General features: G+C 36.9%; 1 protein-coding gene across 1 annotated transcript in view; it reads right to left on the bottom strand.

The window, feature by feature from the left end:
• VPS8 (VPS8 subunit of CORVET complex) overlaps nt 1-17915 on the bottom strand; it is a 271364-nt gene that overhangs the window by 31209 nt on the left and 222240 nt on the right. The window contains exon 45 of the mRNA XM_081301471.1: nt 9775-9828. Within this exon, the coding sequence (XP_081157597.1) occupies nt 9775-9828 (54 nt within the window). The remainder of the gene's footprint in view (nt 1-9774; nt 9829-17915) is intronic.

Genomic DNA, 17915 nt, shown 5'->3' with positions numbered 1-17915 from the left:
CCTTCTCAAAAATAGACCATATATTATGCCATAGGGCAACCCTCAGTAAATATAAAGGGGTGGAGATAATACCATGCGTTTTATCTGATCATAATGGAATGAAACTGGAAATCAATGATAAAAGAAGGAAGGAAAAATCCTACATCACATGGAAAATGAACAATATGTTACTGAATGATCAATGGGTTACAGAAGACATAAAGGAGGAAATAAAAAAGTTCTTAGAGATAAATGAAAATACAGACACAACATATCAGAATCTATGGGACGCAATGAAAGCAGTTTTAAGAGGGAAATTCATCGCCTGGTGGTCATTCCTCAAAAAAAGAAAAAACCAACAAATAAATGAGCCCACACTTCATCTCAAAGCCCTAGAAAAGGAAGAGCAAACCAACAGCCAATGTAGCAGAAGGCAAGAAATAATTAAAATCAGAGCGGAAATCAATGAAATGGAAAGAAAAGAAACTACTGAAAAAATTAACAAAACTAAAAGTTGGTTCTTCGAAAAAATAAATAAGATCGACAGACCTTTAGCCATGCTAACGAAGAGAAGAAGAGAGAGAACTCAAATTACTAACATACGGGATGAAAAAGGCAATATCACAACAGATGCTACAGAAATACAGAAGACAATTAGAAATTATTTTGAAAACCTATATTCCAATAAAATAGAAGATAGTGAAGACATCGATAAATTTCTTAAGTCATATGATTTGCCTAGACTGAGTCAGGAGGATACACACAATTTGAACAGACCAATATCAATGGATGAAATTGAAGACGCCATCAAAAGACTACCAACCAAGAAAAGCCCAGGACCGGATGGGTATACAGCGGAGTTTTACAAAACCTTTAAAGAAGAATTAATACCAATACTTTTCAAGTTATTTCAGGAAATAGAAAAAGAGGGAGCTCTTCCAAATTCATTCTATGAGGCCAACATCACCCTGATTCTGAAACCAGACAAAGACACCTCAAAGAAAGAAAACTACAGACCAATATCTCTAATGAACCTAGATGCAAAAATCCTCAATAAAATTCTGGCAAATCGAATACAAAAACACATCAAAAAAATTGTGTACCATGATCAAGTAGGATTCAACCCTGGGATGCGAGGATGGTTCAATATACGGGAATCAATAAATGTTATTCACCACATCAATAGACTTAAAGATAAGAACCATATGATCATCTCGATAGACGCAGAGAAAGCATTCGACAAAGTACAGCATGCCTTTATGTTCAAAACATTAGAAAAACTAGGGATAACAGGAACTTACCTTGACATTGTAAAAGCTATCTATGCTAAGCCTCAGGCTAGCATCATTCTGAATGGAAAAAAGTTGAAGGCATTCCCTCTAAAATCTGGAACAAGACAGGGATGCCCTCTCTCACCACTTCTATTTAATTTAGTCCTTGAAATACTAGCCAGAGCAATTAGACAGACAAAAGAAATTAAAGGCATAAAAATAGGAAAAGAAGAACTTAAATTATCACTATTTGCGGATGACATGATTCTATACCTAGAAGACCCAAAAGGATCTACAAAGAAACTACTAGAAGTAATAAATGAATTCAGCAAAGTGGCAGGATATAAAATCAACACGCATAAATCAAAGGCATTTCTGTATATCAGCGACAAAACTTCTGAAACGGAAATGAGGAAAAACACTCCATTCACAATATCCTCAAAAAAAATAAAATACTTGGGAATCAACCTAACAAAAGAGGTGAAAGATTTATACAATGAAAACTACAGAACCCTAAAGAGAGAAGTAGAAGAAGATCTTAGAAGATGGAAAAATATACCCTGTTCATGGATAGGCAGAACTAACATTATCAAAATGGCGATATTACCAAAAGTTCTCTATAGGTTTAATGCAATGCCAATCAAAATCCCAACGGCATTTCTTGTAGAAATAGATAAAGCAATCATGAAATTCATATGGAAAAATAAAAGACCCAGAATAGCAAAAGCAATTCTAAGCAGGAAGTGTGAATCAGGCGGTATAGCGATACCAGATTTCAAACTATATTACAGAGCAGTAGTGACAAAAACAGCATGGTACTGGTACCAAAACAGGTGGGTGGACCAATGGTATAGAATAGAGGACACAGAGACTAATCCACAAAGTTACAACTATCTTATATTTGATAAGGGGGCTAAAAGCATGCAATGGAGGAAGGATAGCATCTTCAACAAATGGTGTTGGGAAAACTGGAAATCCATATGCAACAAAATGAAACTGAATCCCTTTCTCTCGCCATGCACAAAAGTTAACTCAAAATGGATCAAGGAGCTTGATATCAAATCAGAGACTCTGCGTCTGATAGAAGAAAAAGTTGGCTCCGATCTACATATTGTGGGGTCGGGCTCCAAATTCCTTAATAGGACACCCATAGCACAAGAGTTAATAACAAGAATAAACAAATGGGACTTACTTAAACTGAAAAGTTTTTTCTCAGCAAGAGAAACAATAAGAGAGGTAAATAGGGAGCCTACATCCTGGGAACAAATTTTTACTCCTCACACTTCAGATAGAGGCCTAATATCCAGAGTATACAAAGAACTCAAAAAATTAAACAATAAGATAACAAATAACCCAATCAACAAATGGGCCAAGGACCTGAACAGACACTTCTCAGAGGAGGATATACAATCAATCAACAAGTACATGAAAAAATGCTCACCATCTCTAGCAGTCAGAGAAATGCAAATCAAAACCACCCTAAGATACCATCTCACTCCAGTAAGATTGGCAGCCACTATGAAGTCAAACAACAGGTGCTGGCGAGGATGTGGAGAAAAGGGTACACTTATACATTGCTGGTGGGACTGCAAATTGGTGTGGCCAATTTGGAAAGCAGTTTGGAGATTCCTGGGAAATCTGGGAATGGAACCACCATTTGACCCTGCTATTGCCCTTCTTGGACTATTCCCTGAAGACCTTAGAAGAGCCTGCTACAGGGATACTGCCACATCGATGTTCATAGCAGCACAATTCACAATTGCTAGACTGTGGAACCAACCCAGATGCCCTTCAATAGATGAATGGATAAAAAAAAATGTGGCATTTATACACCATGGAACATTACGCAGCACTAAAAAATGACAAAATCATGGAATTTGCAGGGAAATGGATGGCACTAGAGCAGATTATGCTTAGTGAAGCTAGCCAATCCCTAAAAAACAAATACCGAATGTCTTCTTTGATATAATGAGAGCCACTATGAACAGAGTAGGGAGGAATAGCAGGAAGAAAAGATTAACTTTAAACAGAGACATGAGATGGGAGGGAAAGAGAGAGAAAAGGGAAATTGCATGGAGATGAAGGGAGACCCTCATTGCTATACAAAATTACATATAAGAGGTTGTGAGGGGAATGGGAAAATAAACAAGGAGAGAAATGAATTACAGTAGATGGGGTAGAGAGAGAAGATGTGAGGGAAGGGGAGGGGGGATAGTAGGGGACAGGAAAGGTAGCAGAATACAACAGTTACTAATAGGGCATTATGTAAAATTGTGGATGTGTAACCGACGTGATTCTGCAATCTGCATTTGGGGTAAAATTGGGAGTTCATAACCCACTTCAATCTAATGTATGAAATATGATATGTCAAGAGCTTTGTAATGTTGTGAACAACCAATTAAAAAAAAAAGAATGCTATGCTTTCTTCCAAATTAGTGCCCTCCAGGTGTCTGAAGGCAACTATACCCCAGCTTCTTCACTCAGCAGAAGCACTTGGCTTGCTGAGATCTTTGATCCTGCCTGTGCAATAACAAAGATCAAATCAATACTATTTCTTTTCTTTTTAATCAGTAAAGTCATTAAAGTCACATTTGGATATAAGCCCTACTATGACAAAGACTCTGAGGAAAGAATGACTGATACCCAAGGACTGTCACAGTTTGTTGTTTATGAGAACGTGCATCTTTGCAAGAAAGAGTCAAACAAAAAGGCAAAGGAACTTCATTTAAGCCACCATCAAATGATGGCCATCTCCATGTTTTCTCTCTCTCATATGTTTCTCTTGACTTTTGTGAAACTATTAACTAGCTGTTTTGGGGGGAGGCCAGCTGAGACACTGCATCCAGCTTTCCTGTTGCTATGGAGATGGTGGCTTGGTGATACTCTTTCCCTTAAAACAAAATGAAACCAAAAAACTCAGCAATTCAATAAAAATCATGAGCAAGTGTAGTTGTCTACAACTGCCAAAGGTGTCAAGATTAGAACTTAGGCCATAAAAACCTTACTTTCCCAGAGCACTTGGAATAAAAAAACCAAAAAACAACAACAACAACAAAAAAAAAACAAAAAACAGTTTCATTCTTAAAATATGCTTGAATATTTGAGAAACTGAAAATCAGTTTCTCAGAGGCTTGCATATTAAATTCATGAGTTCAGTCACCATTAGCTTGTAAATGTGCTGAGAGCAAGAACTATATCTCACTGACCTTTGTCCCTCTAATGCCTGGCACCTGAGGCTTGTTGAGTATCGAATAGAATCAGAGATATTAGAAGGGCTTTGTGCTCTCTTATTCCCTGTGCCTTGGTCCTAACTGGAAGAAGTGATATGAAGAGAACATCAACTGTGAATATTCCAGTGGAATGACCAGCCTGAGGGGTCCTCCATCCAAAAAGCCTGGCATGTTGATCTTTGCGGAAATACCAGTAGGGAAAGTTCATCTGCTTCAGATAACGACTCAGCAGGTAGATTCAGGTTTCTGGGGTCAAACTTGAAGACAACATGCTTTCTTTGATGATTATGCATTAGACCAGCTTTGCTAAAAAATTCCTGGTGAGTGTTTCTTCATAGTCAAAAAGAAATGCATCATAGCCTAGTAGTCTTTGATGCTGCCTCAAACTAATGCTTTGAATTCTGCCAACACCTCCAAATTGTATCTACTCTAGGGAGCGCATTGTATTGGACTTTTGTGTCAATTTTCATCTAACAGAAGTGCCTCCTGATTTTAAAATTTCTGGTCATTCATGATCAAATTCTGAAAAGGTCACAGGGAAGCATATGCATCTTCCAACTTCGTTCTTGAGGTCATCAGACACAATGAAGAAGAAATTTTATATATATGATATATAATATATATATGTATTATACATATACATATTTTATACAATAAATATTTCTAAAGCTTTTGTAAAGCATACTTAAATGCAAAATGCTTGCGAAAAGATACATGCTGTGGAATGTGCTATACGCTCTGTCACATGGCAGCAGAATAGAAAAGGGACACCCTAAAAAGTGACTGCTATGAAAGACATGTGTCCCAAGAACTTAGCAGAGCCCCATGAAGCATTCTTCCTGTATCTTCAGCACTTGAATTCAGCTCTTGACAGGGTCAATGTTGATGGCAGACTCACCAACACTTCTTTTAGTTATGGGTCAAGAGATTCTTTGGATAGATCAAGAACCCTAAGGGTTACACATGTCACTTTGGCAGTCAGTGTTCAATAGCTATATTGCGACTTCTATTTGTCAATGAGACTTTGGGGAAAGAAGTAGCTCAAGGATAAGAACCAGAATATATATGTGTGTGTGTGTGTGTGTGTGTGTGTGTGTATTTTTTTTTCCCACCAAAATAAAAACCTGAGTAGGGAAGTAATAACTAGGCACTAAGTTTCACATTGATTGTCACTGCTGACTCAGCACAAATGGTAAAGACCTGACCATGCAGGGAATCAAGCCTTGGTCAAAAATGATACTTTATTTGTTCTTCCTACATTATCTGTGCCAGACACTTCCCTTTCACCCTCACTTCCCATGAACAACCAAAGTCCTGTGAGATTTCTTTCCTATAGTTCTCATTGGATTATGAGTGACTATTTTGTTTTATACTTGAGGATACAGTACTAAAATAAAACTGATGTGGTTCCTGCCCTGAGGAAACATGTGGTCTGAAGTGAGATACACCATTAAGTGAAGAGGCAATTTCAACACATCAAGGTAAGTATGTTGGTATAGACTGGTTCAGGGTGCTACGAAGGACACCTAACTCATATACAGGAGGTGCCAAAAATTTTTCTGGGAGAAAAAAACACTAAGATTTGAATTTATCTCATCTCTTCACTCTGTTAGCAGAGCCTAGGGTTAGGGCCTTTTATCTTGCCTTAACAACAACTGTCCTGTTCTTTTAATTGGCCTTTCTGCCTTTAAACTTACCTTTGGTAAAGCTTTATCCTAAAGATAAAAAGCAAACTTCACAGACTGGGTCTCTTTGAGATCTGGATCCCAACTTTCTCTCACCAGACTTCCTCACGCTTTCATATTTAAGACATACAGAACTCACCTCATTTTCTCCAATGTTCTATAGTTAGCCATGTCTGCCTGGGATACAATTCCCTTTATTTTTCAAGGTTAGATCAAGCTTTCCCTCCTCTGGAGGGAAGGCTTTTCCAGACTCCTTAGTCTGGGACAGGCACCTGTATGATATATATGTGCTAAAGAGTCTGATAATAAATATGTATCATTTAGATACCATAAAGAATCTAATAATAAATATGTACTATTTAGTTTGGGCTTCAACTCAGGGTTGGTCAGTGGCCCTAATTAAGAATCTGTATTTCAGGAGTTGCCAGATAACATGAACTCCCATAGACAGTTATTAAAACCTCTGCAGCTCCTCATTTATTGACAAGTTTTACTCAAGACTTTGCAAATAGCAAAAAACAAAAAACAAAATAACAACCCCCCCCCACTCCTCCCAAAGCAAATATTTTAATCAGTGAGATTAATGCCTTGTTAATCAGTTTGTTGGTGAATACTGGAAAGAGATTGTTACTGATGAAATAAAAGGTTTTCAAGCTATGTAGACTGAATGAACTACTTCAGAGAGAGTTCCAACTTTTGCACAGGGATGGAATGAGTCTACACTTTATGGCTTAGGAATGCCATTGTCCAATCCATTGGTGAAGGAAGTTTCTGTTTTCCTGAAGTAGATTAAAAGAATAACAGAATCCATTTATTTAATAAATGCTTATATATGTGGCAGAATTTGCTTTCGTTACAACCTAACAACCAGGTTGTAGAGGAGAAGCTAACCAGTCCTTAAAGTTCTTCACCGAGCCTTTTACCATAAAAAACATAAATTATATTATTACATTATATTAGCTCAGTCATTTCAAAACAGGGCCTCTTCTTGGTGCTGGCAGCAACCTTCACTTGTGGCAGGCTGTTTGGTAATTGTCAGTTTACCTTCTACCATTCCCACTAAATGCTGACGTCCTTGGGAGCAAGGATTGTATTTTTTATCTCTTATCTAATATTTAGCTCAGTATCTAGTATAAAGAAACATTTGCTGATTGGACAATAATACATAGTAGTATAATAAACAGAGGATACATGATTAGTCATGTATCCTCTGTTTGGAAGGCTTATGCTTTAATACTAGTATTGACAACAACTTGAGAACTTATTATGTGTCAAACACAATGTTAGGTACTTAGTATTTCATTTAATATTTATGAGAATTCAGAGAGGGAGCATTACTATTTTACATAGAAAGAAAAAGAAAGGCTAGCTTTTTTGGGGTTATTCAGATAATTAAGAAAAGTAAACCTTTAAATCCAACTTGGGTTGTATCCTCAGCACACATTTTTAATCAGTACTTTGGAAGTGTTTCCCATGGCTAAATCTGGAGAGCTTATACAGAAAAAAAAAAAAAAAAAACTGCCCTTGCATTCCAATTTCCTTATATGTTTATTGAGACTGTATACATTTCAGCAGCACTGCTGCAGCTGGAGAAAGACTCAGGCTTTTACCGTCGTTTCGATGTTAAATGTACCCAAAAGGTCCATGTTTTGAGGGCTTGGTCCTTGGGAAAGCAGTTTTGGGAGGTACTGTGGATCTCAGGGAAAGGGGGCCTAATGGAAGGTCCTTGAGCCATTAGGCCCAGGCATTTGGAAGGGATTGTGGGACTCTGTCTAATCCTCTTTCTGCTTCCAAGCTTGTAATGTGAGCAGCATTCACTCTACCATGTGCTCCTGCCATGATATGCCACTCTGGCCAGGGGCCCAAACCCACAGGGCTGTCCAATCCTGAACTTGAACTGCCAAAACCATAAGTTAAATAAGCCCTCTTCTCCTGAGTAACCTGTCTCAGGTATTCCTTGTAGGAGCATGAAGGTAACTAAGCTCCCTGCAGTACAGTGTGATGGTTCTGAGTAGCAACACTCAGGGCCTCAGGCTTGCTGCCCTTGCTGCCTTGACAAGAGTGCAAAAGACTTTCCTGCACAGCATGCTACAGGGCTTTTCAGACCACAACTTTTGTTTTTCTTTTTTCTTTTGAAAAAGTCTCAGGGGCTTCTGCAGGCAGAGAAAAGGGACCCGTTTTTGGCACATTGCTTTGAAGCTAAAGCCTGCTGTTAGTCAAGAGAGACAGTGAATTGTTATTTTTATTCTACAATCCTTTGCTGACATGGATGCTGACTGAAACTGCAAAAAAAGGCTAAGAAAAGAAAATGCTTCACTATCAGAGAAAGAAAAATGGTGAAAGAAAACACAAGAGAAATGTCAGTCTATTTATGTTTCAACCGTACTGTTGGAGCTGAAGAAAGAAAAGGGTTTTAGTGGTTCTCTTGACATCGTCTGAGGATTGCTCAGGTGAAGCACTCACTCAGGTGAGGTCCATCTGTGCCACCCTGCTGAGGGCCATTACCAAGTAGGAATGACACATCGAAATTTCCTTGCCAGCGTACCCCATGTTAATTTCGCTGTTGACCTTGCATGTGTAAAGGTGACCCTGCTCAACGACCAGGGTGGATCCAGGATTAGGGTGTGTCCTGCAGTTTGAGGAAGTATCCCGCTCCTTGGGTTAAGGGCTTCCCAGTTTAAGACCTTGGATTTTAGGGAAGTTCGATGTTGAGGATTATTGCTGCTGGAATTAGGGCGTTCCTGCTGCCTGAGCTCCCGTTGAGTTCTCGCGAGATTCAGAGAGCATTTTTGGGAAGAAAGCCTCGTGGAGTGGTGATTTGGGTGGCAGCAGAACTGGGATTGCCCCAGAACGTGTGTGGAGGCCAGTGTGAGTTCGGGAATAAAGAATTGCTGTTTGAATCTACAAAGCTGTGTGGCGGCTCGTGATTCTGTGCCCAGCCAAGACTGCGGCACCACCCAGTTTACAAATAGGAACTAAAACACTACAGATGACAGGTCTAGTCTACCAGTGTTTGTTTTAGGCACAGCTATCTAGAGGAAAGCACATGATTAAGGAAATCTCACCCAAAGTACTCTGGATTAGAAAAAGGGGAATAAGGGAAGGGAGGGGGGGAATGGGAATAGGAAAGATAATAAAATGAATTGGACATTACTAGCCCATATGCATATATGATTACGAACAATGTAATTCTATAACTAGAAGAATGAGAGTTATATTCCAATATGTATAATATGTCAAAATGCATTCTGCTATCATGTATAACTAATTAGAACAAATAACAAAAAAAGAAAAGAAAATCTATATAGCTTTCTCCCTAGAATATCCTTCATCTGCTGCCACTCACTGATAACAGGATGCCATACCTGTTGTAGAGGATGGGAATTCTAGAACATGGTAGTTGTCAGGAGACTGATGCTAGGCCCCAAACCCCACCTGGCTTCTGTGGAAGAGCCAAGGACTCCTGGCAATGTGCCGTTAAAGCAACCAATCAAAAAGGATCTCTGACAGCATTAAGATGATTAAAAATCCTTGTCACTTTGACAAGACAACAGAGGAAAATAAACACACCGAAGGTGGAATTATTTTTTGCCTTTAAAGCTCACTCACCTTCTTAGTAGCAGGATCCCCTCTGGATTGATGATATGATGGAGACATTTTTACCTGGGAAAAAAAAGGCAAACATTTTAACATCTTTTTAGTTACAGCCTAGTTTTATTTGATTCACCTTCAAAAAAATTCAACAATCTGGTGCAATTGAGATAAAACAGATATTTTCACAAGAATAATGAATAGATTTTATGTTAAGTCCCATCAAAATTTTTCTAGAGATCAAAAAGTCAGTTGTTAGCCAAGATAAAAATATGATTAGGGTAAGAGAAATGGAACAGATGGCTCAGATTGGTTTTAATCAAATGGTGAGGAACTAAACAGATATAGAGCCTTGGTGATATTGTTAATCAACTGATGTAATAAGCAATGGCAGCATTTCTTGCAGAGGTCAGTAAAAAGGAATGAACACTTGATAAAATAATGTAAATGCACCTCAAATAATTATGCTAAGTGAAAGAAGTCAGAGAACAAAGCACATGTTTTATAATTCCATGTATCTTAAATTCTAGAAAATGCTAACTATATGACAGAAAGCTACTCGGTGATTGCCAAGGAACTGAGTAAATTTTGGTGATGGCAGATAAGGCTATTATCTTGATTGTCATAAAGAATTCATGGATGTGTGTTTTTATCAAATTTGTACTTTGTTTATGTATAGTTTATATCAATTATTACCTCAAAAAAGCATTTAAAGAAATTTATGGAATTTTCTAAGTGGTTGGAAAGAAATTTATAGAGGACTTTGGGGTTTATATTTTGCCCCTGGAGCCTCAATTTCTCTCTCTGCTTCCCTGCTGCCTTGAGCTGAGCAACTTTTCCTCTCTGTGCTCCTCCACCATAATGTTTCTGCACTGGAGCCAGCAGCCCAAGGATTAAATCCTCTGAAACCAAAGCCCATGTCCCCAGACCCAACAGTAACCTCATAGACTCTAGGCCTACTGCCCCCAGGGAACATAGCCCTGGGAACACTGCAGAAAACCAATACCTGAATCAACACTGAATCAAAAAGAGAATGCAAGCCACATGTGTCATTTTAAATTTGCTAGTGGCCACATTCAGAAGAAAAGGAACCCAGATGGACGAACTAAGGCATGGGAGACCACCCACAAAGTCACTTTGAGGAGCCAAGAGTGGAAGCTATGATCAGTAGGCCCCAAGCATGGAGTCAAGATTCAGTTAAACAGGGTTGGGGATATGGCTTAGTTGATAGAGTGCTTGCCTTGCATGCGCAAGGCCCCAAGTTCAATCCCCAGCACCACACACACACACACACACACAAAAAAAGATTCAGTTAAACACGAAGACACAGTAACAAGAAGAAAGAAGAAAAAGAAGTTATGCAGATAGTATGCTGGAGAGAAAACAACAAGCATGTCAAGCATGCTGGCTAAATGCACTTTCCTCAAAACTTTGTCAACAGCATTCAAGGACAATGTTAATGAATGATAGCAAGGAGCCCAGCATACAGTAGGTGCTTGATAAGTACTAGTTTTTCTCAAGCTATATCGTTTGAATTTCTATGAACAAGTGTTTTTCATTCATATGTGGTCAATCTTTAGTGTAGAACCTAAAACACTTTCAAATCATTTTAAAAAAGATGTCAATTTTAAATAAAGAAAGAAATGTTTCATGGTTCAGATAGAATGGGCAAACAATATTTTGGAGAGATGTGTAATCAAACACTATAAAATAAAATTTGTGTTTTCTCAAAAAAAAAAAAAAGGAAATTTAGAGCTTTACATGCTATGTTGGAAAATAAGGAAGGCTGAAAAGAAGGGCCTACACTTCCAATTTGAGAAACTAGAAATACAAGATCAAAATAAAACCAAACTAAGTAGAAGGAAGGAAATAATACAGAGCTAAAATCAAACAGAGAATACTAACAAAGCCAAAGGTTGTTTCTTTGAAAAGATCAGTGAAATTGATCACAAGTTAAATGAAAAGGACACATTCCTTAAAAAACAGAACTTACAAAACTGGACCCAAGATGACACCAAAAATATGAACAATCTTCTTATCTATTAAAGAAATTGAATTTGTTATATCTTCCCACAGTGAAATTTCCAAGTCCACTTGGAATTCTAGCAAATATTAAGCATGTAGAAACTAATGTATGAAATTAGAACAGCCACTTTTTAATTAACAAGAAAAATATAATTATTACTGTCAGTACTTCAATAGCTATTAGACATGATATGTCTAGAATGATGAAGAGGGGTATAAGGACTCAGCAACTGCTCTCAAGATCTCAGGCTTCTTCCAACTCAGGTCTAATTATGAATCAATAGAATTCAGAAGATGAAGATGTTTCCTCTTACTGTCACATCACCATTCAGGTAGGACCAGGTTGCAGGCTTTTTCACTTTTCACTGACTTTAAGAATAACTTCAGAAAACATACCTCAGCTGAAGGATCAAAACTGCTGGCTTTTCAGACTGCTCTTTCAGATTTAGCAGGTCTGCAAAAATTAGACTTGACAGTCCTTGCTGTAACATACCATGACACTAGTACTCTGGAATTCTCTCCAGATGTATGATGTAGCTAGCAAAAAGTGATCCAATTTTAACTCCTGCTATGCTCGTTTTGAAAATGGAGAAAATAGATTTTCAAAGCAAAGTAGATATTTAAGCTTAAAAAAATGACCTCATGAAAGAATCTGCAGACTTTTTAAAACAAGCCAAGAAATAGATTTAGTGGTGGACAATTTATCTGAGAAGGCTGTTCTCTGGAGATTAAGTCAGAGAGTGTTTGATGTGGCAACAGAAATGGTTCAGTATCCCTCATGAAAGGTCTTATTTTTCATTTAACAGGATTCCTTCTGGAAATGCTTTAGGCAGTACAGCTTAAAAGAGATACTTTAAATCCAGGTGTGCAGACACTAGGTCTGGGGATATGGATGATATACTGAGCTATGGCCTTAATAATGCTGAACTTCTGTGATCTTTGTTAATAAAATGATTCCTGATTTAAGCAACCTGAGCTGAAGTTTAAAAGCAATAGGAATGCCTTCCTTATCATTTTGCTTTTAAAAAATTCTCTCTCTCTCTCTCTCTCTCTTTTTTTTTTTTTTTTTTTTGCAGTTCTGGGGACTGAACCAGGTCTGGCATATGCAAGGGAAGCACTCCACCACTGACCTATACCCTCAGTGCTTTTTTTTTTAAATAGCCTTATTTTTCTGATTACAAAAGGGATACATGGGCACTGATGGAAAGTTAGAAAATATAAAAGAGCAAACAATGCAAATAAAAACCACAATCCAACCATGGAGCAAGAACTACTATTAACATTTGGAATCACACTGTTTTTTGATCTTTTCATGTTGTAGGTTATGTGTATTTATTTAGCCATCCCAGTATTTTTCTATAATGGATTTTTCATGATGAAGAGAGGTATAAGGACTGCTCTAAAGATCTCAGGCTTCTGATGATTACAAAGCAATTCATTCATTGTATAAACATACTATAACTAATTTACCTAACAATATGCTGTTGAAACATTTTGGTTGTTTTCTATTTTTTTAAATTATTCAAAAGGTTGTCATAGTATCCTTGTATGTAACACTTGGAGCACAAGATTTATTATTTACATTGGACAGTTTCTTATAAGCTGCTGCATCAAAGAGGTATAAACATTTAGAAATTTCTATCACCAGTTCTTCTCCTAACAAGAAGGTCCACAAATGTTTTTCCTATAATTCTGAAATCCCCAAAAAGCTCTGAATCTAAAAGGATTGCTCTAAAAAAAAAAAAAAAAAAAAAAAAAAAAAAAAAAAACCCTCTGGCATCAAAAGTCATCTGGCAACAAACCCTGACCTCATCTGAAGTGAGGCTATGTATAGCCTTTATCTCACATGAGCATTTGAGTGTGGGATGCTGCCCAAGTCCACACACAGACTGTTATATAATGTACAATACCAGCACCATATTGCCCTTCTTTTAGCACTTTAAAAATGTCAATTGGCCTCTGTTTTCCTAAATGAGAAGTCAGCCATCATTCTTATTGTTGTTTTATCCTTGATTCCTTTTAAGACTTCTTTATTTTTTGTTTCAGCAGTTTGACTATGGCTGTGGTTTTCTTTATATTTACGCTGATAGAGTTGTTGTTTTTTTTTTTTTTTTTGGTTCTATGATTCATGTTTTTCAGAAAATTTGAGAAAATACCAGACTTTATCAGGTCAAACTTCCCAAGTCTCCTTCTTTTTCTTGTTTCCTCATCATGTTTTAAAATTCCAAACATGCACACAACACAAACTTGATATTGTTTTATGGGTCACTAAGAGTTCTTCACTCTTTTTCAATTCTTTTGTATCCATGTTTTTTTTTAATAATAAATTCTATTGAACTGTCTTCAAATTTAGTAATAATGTTTTTTCTCAGTGTTCTCTGAGATGTTGTTGACATACTACAAAATTTTCTGTTTTATCTCTAGAATTCATTTTTTTGTTTTTTTAATGTAAATTTTTAAAATTTATATATGAAGCAGAATGCATTACAATTCTTATTACATACATAGAGCACAATTTTTCATATCTCTGGTGTTATACATAGTATATTCACACCAATTCGTGCCTTCATACATGTACTTTGGATAGTAATGATCATCACATTCCACCATCATTAATTACCCCATGCCCTCCCTTCCCCTCCAACCCCTCTGCTGTATCTAGAATTATCCATTCCTCTCATGCTCCCACACCCTATCCCACTATGAATCAGCCTCATACGGCATTTGTTTTTTGGGGATTGGCTAACTTCATTTAGCATTATCTTCTCTAACTCCATCCATTTACTTGCAAATGCTGCGATTTTATTCTCTTTTATTGCTGAGTAATATTCCATTGTGTATACATGCCACATTTTTTATCCTTTCATCTATAATTTTTATTTCATAGTTTTATTTCATAGTTTGTATTTCCATGCTGACAGTTCCCCATGTGTTTAATCATCTTGGTCATCTCTTCCTCCAGATCTTTTAAGATATTTATAATTGCCATTTAAATTTTTTTTTAGATGTTGATGGACCTTTATTTTACTCATTTATTTATACCTGGTGCGGAGAACTGAACCCAGTGCCTCACACATGCTAGGCAAGTGTTGTACCACTGAGCCCCAGACCCGGCCCTTTATAATTGCCATTTTAAAGTCCTTAATTGCCAGTCCCAACATCTGAGTCATTCATAGGTCTGCTTCTACTGATGCTTTTTCTTTTGATTTTAGGTTGTATTTTCTTTCTTATCATTGATCCTATCATAGTTTAGGCTTTGACTATATTAGAGAGCATTGGTTTTATTTTGCCCTTAGTTTTGGTGAAGGCTTATTCCTAAATTATAGCTTTTCTGTAGTTTCAACACAAAATCTGAAATATGTATCAAAGTATTGAACATAAGAGGATTTACATTCAAAACTCAACACCAGGCAGCTGCTGAAATCTCTGCTCAGTTCTTTAGTCCTCCTGATGTTGCTTTCTAATAGGTTTCTTGGAGCACTGTGTTTATATATTTTAGAATGCTAAAGAGAATTTGAGGCTCCATATTCTTTTTGTGATCTGCCTCCCTCAATTTATAGCTAGTCTTGACCAAGAATGCTACTTTCTGCTTCATCTCTTCCTCAGTATTCCAAGGCAAACCAAGAAGGACTCTAGGGAAAAGCTAGACATCTAGGTTAAATGCAGACATCCCTTCAGTTGCTTTCCTTCTTTCAAGGTTTATGTTTTCTACAGTTTCTGTCTACTTCTGGTTGCTTTCTATGTTTTCATATGTTGTTCAGAGCTTATAATTCATTGCAGGAATCATCCAATACAGACTGCTCTGCCATTACTAGAACTGGAACTCTGTTACATGTCTCCAATTTTTTCTTTTTCTGGTACTCTCCCTACTGCTGCTTCTTCAAATTACAAGTACATTTAGCTACCTGAAGTTATTCATTGATACTCTACTCATTTCAGTATTTTTTTCTCTCTGTGTTTGATTTGAGATAGTCTGTACTGCTATACATTAAAGTTCTCTAATTATTTCTTCTGAAATCCCATTCTGCTATTAATCTCATCCAGTATATTCTTTATTTCAATCATTAAAATTTTAGCCTCTAGATGTTCCATTAACTTTTTCTAACTTTCATATCTCTGTTCAACAAGTTCAGTATTTTTATCACTCCTTAAAATTCAGAACACAATAATAATGACTTTAAATGTCCTTGTCTACTAATTCTATTATCTGTGTCATTTCTGGGTCAGTTTCAACAAATTTTTCTTGCTCTCCATTATCTTATATTTTCCTCCTTCCTAGCATGCCTGGTAATTTTTTAAACTTATTTTTTATCTTTAGGTGGACAGAATATCTTTATTTTACATTTATGTGGTGCTGAGGATTGAACCCAGCGTCTCATGCAGGCCAGGCAAATACTCTACCACTGAGCCACAATCCCAGCCCCGCCTGGTAATTTTTGATCAAATGCCTGACATTGTAAATTCTATCTTGATGGGTGTTAGATATATTTTAAATTCTTAGTATGTCCTTGAGCTTTGTTCTGGGATGTAGTTAAGATACTTTGAAATAGTTTGACCTTTTTAGGTTTTGCTTTTAAGTTTTATTGGATCAAAGCAATAGTAAGTCTAGGGTTATTTCCCCTACTACCATCTCTGAGGTTAAAATTTTACTTAGTTCTTATTCTATCCTGTGAACTATAAAGCAGGGAGGAAAAGGCATTACTATTATTCCTAGCTCTATGTGAGTTTGGGACACTGTTCCATCTAATCCTTTTGGATGGTATGCTTTGTAACCTCAAGTAGTTTTCTCACATAAATGGGTCAGTACTCAAATACTCCAAGTTGCCTTCTGTAGATTTTTGGAGTTGCTTTCTCTCATTCCCTCTCTCTCCTGCCGAATACTCTGTCCTGGGAACCCAGTCACCTTGGCTTTCTTGGACTCCTAACTCCATCTCCTTAACTCAGAGAGTCTAATGCGCTGCTTCAGTTATCCCTTTCTGAGTCATGCAGTAATTCAAAGACAACCCTAGGTTGTATGTCATTTGTTTTTGGTTTCTCAGGTGTCAATATCTTCTTTTGTCTGATGTCCAATATCATAAGAACTATTATATTTTATTCATTATTTCCAAGAAACTCCTAATGTATCTTATTCAGAAGTGCAAGTCTCTATATTATCTTTGTAAAATCCAAAACATTCTGAATTCTGAAATGTACCTGGCTTAAGTGAACTTGGCAATCCCACAAGTAGTGTAGAAAAATGTCTGTTCTCTCAAACTTTTATTATCTTAGTCTGTTTTCTGCTACTATGACAGGCTACCACAGACTGGGTAAACTATGTACAAAAGAACTTAATTTGGCTCATGGTTCTTGAGGCTGAAAAGTCTAAGATGAATGGGGCACACTGGTGACAGCCTTGTGCTGTGTCACAACATGGTAGAGGGCATCCCATGGTGAGAGTAAGGGAGAGTGCTACCTAACTCAGGTCTTTTTCCTAATAAGATCATGGGGACTTCATCTCATGACCTCATCTAATCCTAACTTCCTCCCCGAAAACGATTAACATGTGAATCTGGGGGTTAAGTTTCTAACATATTGACTTTTTCAAACCATTGCACTTACAAATATAAATATATTTATATTTGTAATTTATATTTGTAATATATATACATATATATATTTATGTTTATATAGTTATATTTTAATGTGTGTCCATTTAATGTATGCTTTTAAAAATTTGCCAGTTGAGTACATGTTGCTATTTTAACATGCAGTTCTTTGATAACTGGTAAAATATTTTTTCACATTTAACTGTTTACCAGAATTTTTTATGTCCCTGGTTTTTATTTCCATCAAAGTCTTAGTTCCACATAAAGAAGGAAAGCACTTACTTGGTACTAATGTCATCCCTAGGTCTCTTGGACACAGGAAGGTGTATAGATTTAAAGCATTAAGCATCTGATTATTAAACAGTTCTGAAGAAGAGGTAAGGGGTGGGTAGGTACTATAGATATGACTGTCTATACATTTTCCCTCCCTTTGTTTTAACTCTTGTTTTAAACTCTTCAACGTTTCGTACTAAGAATAAAAACCAAATCCTTTACTCAGATCTTGTCTACCTACCTCTTCAATCTCATTCTTTCAGTCAGTATGCTATG

Source organism: Spermophilus citellus, assembly GCF_964194105.1.
Source record: "Spermophilus citellus genome assembly, chromosome: 7".
In the NCBI taxonomy this organism is placed as follows: Eukaryota; Metazoa; Chordata; class Mammalia; order Rodentia; family Sciuridae; genus Spermophilus; species Spermophilus citellus.
The sequence above is the reverse complement of the archived record's forward strand: the minus strand, read 5'-3'. Positions and strand labels throughout refer to the sequence as shown.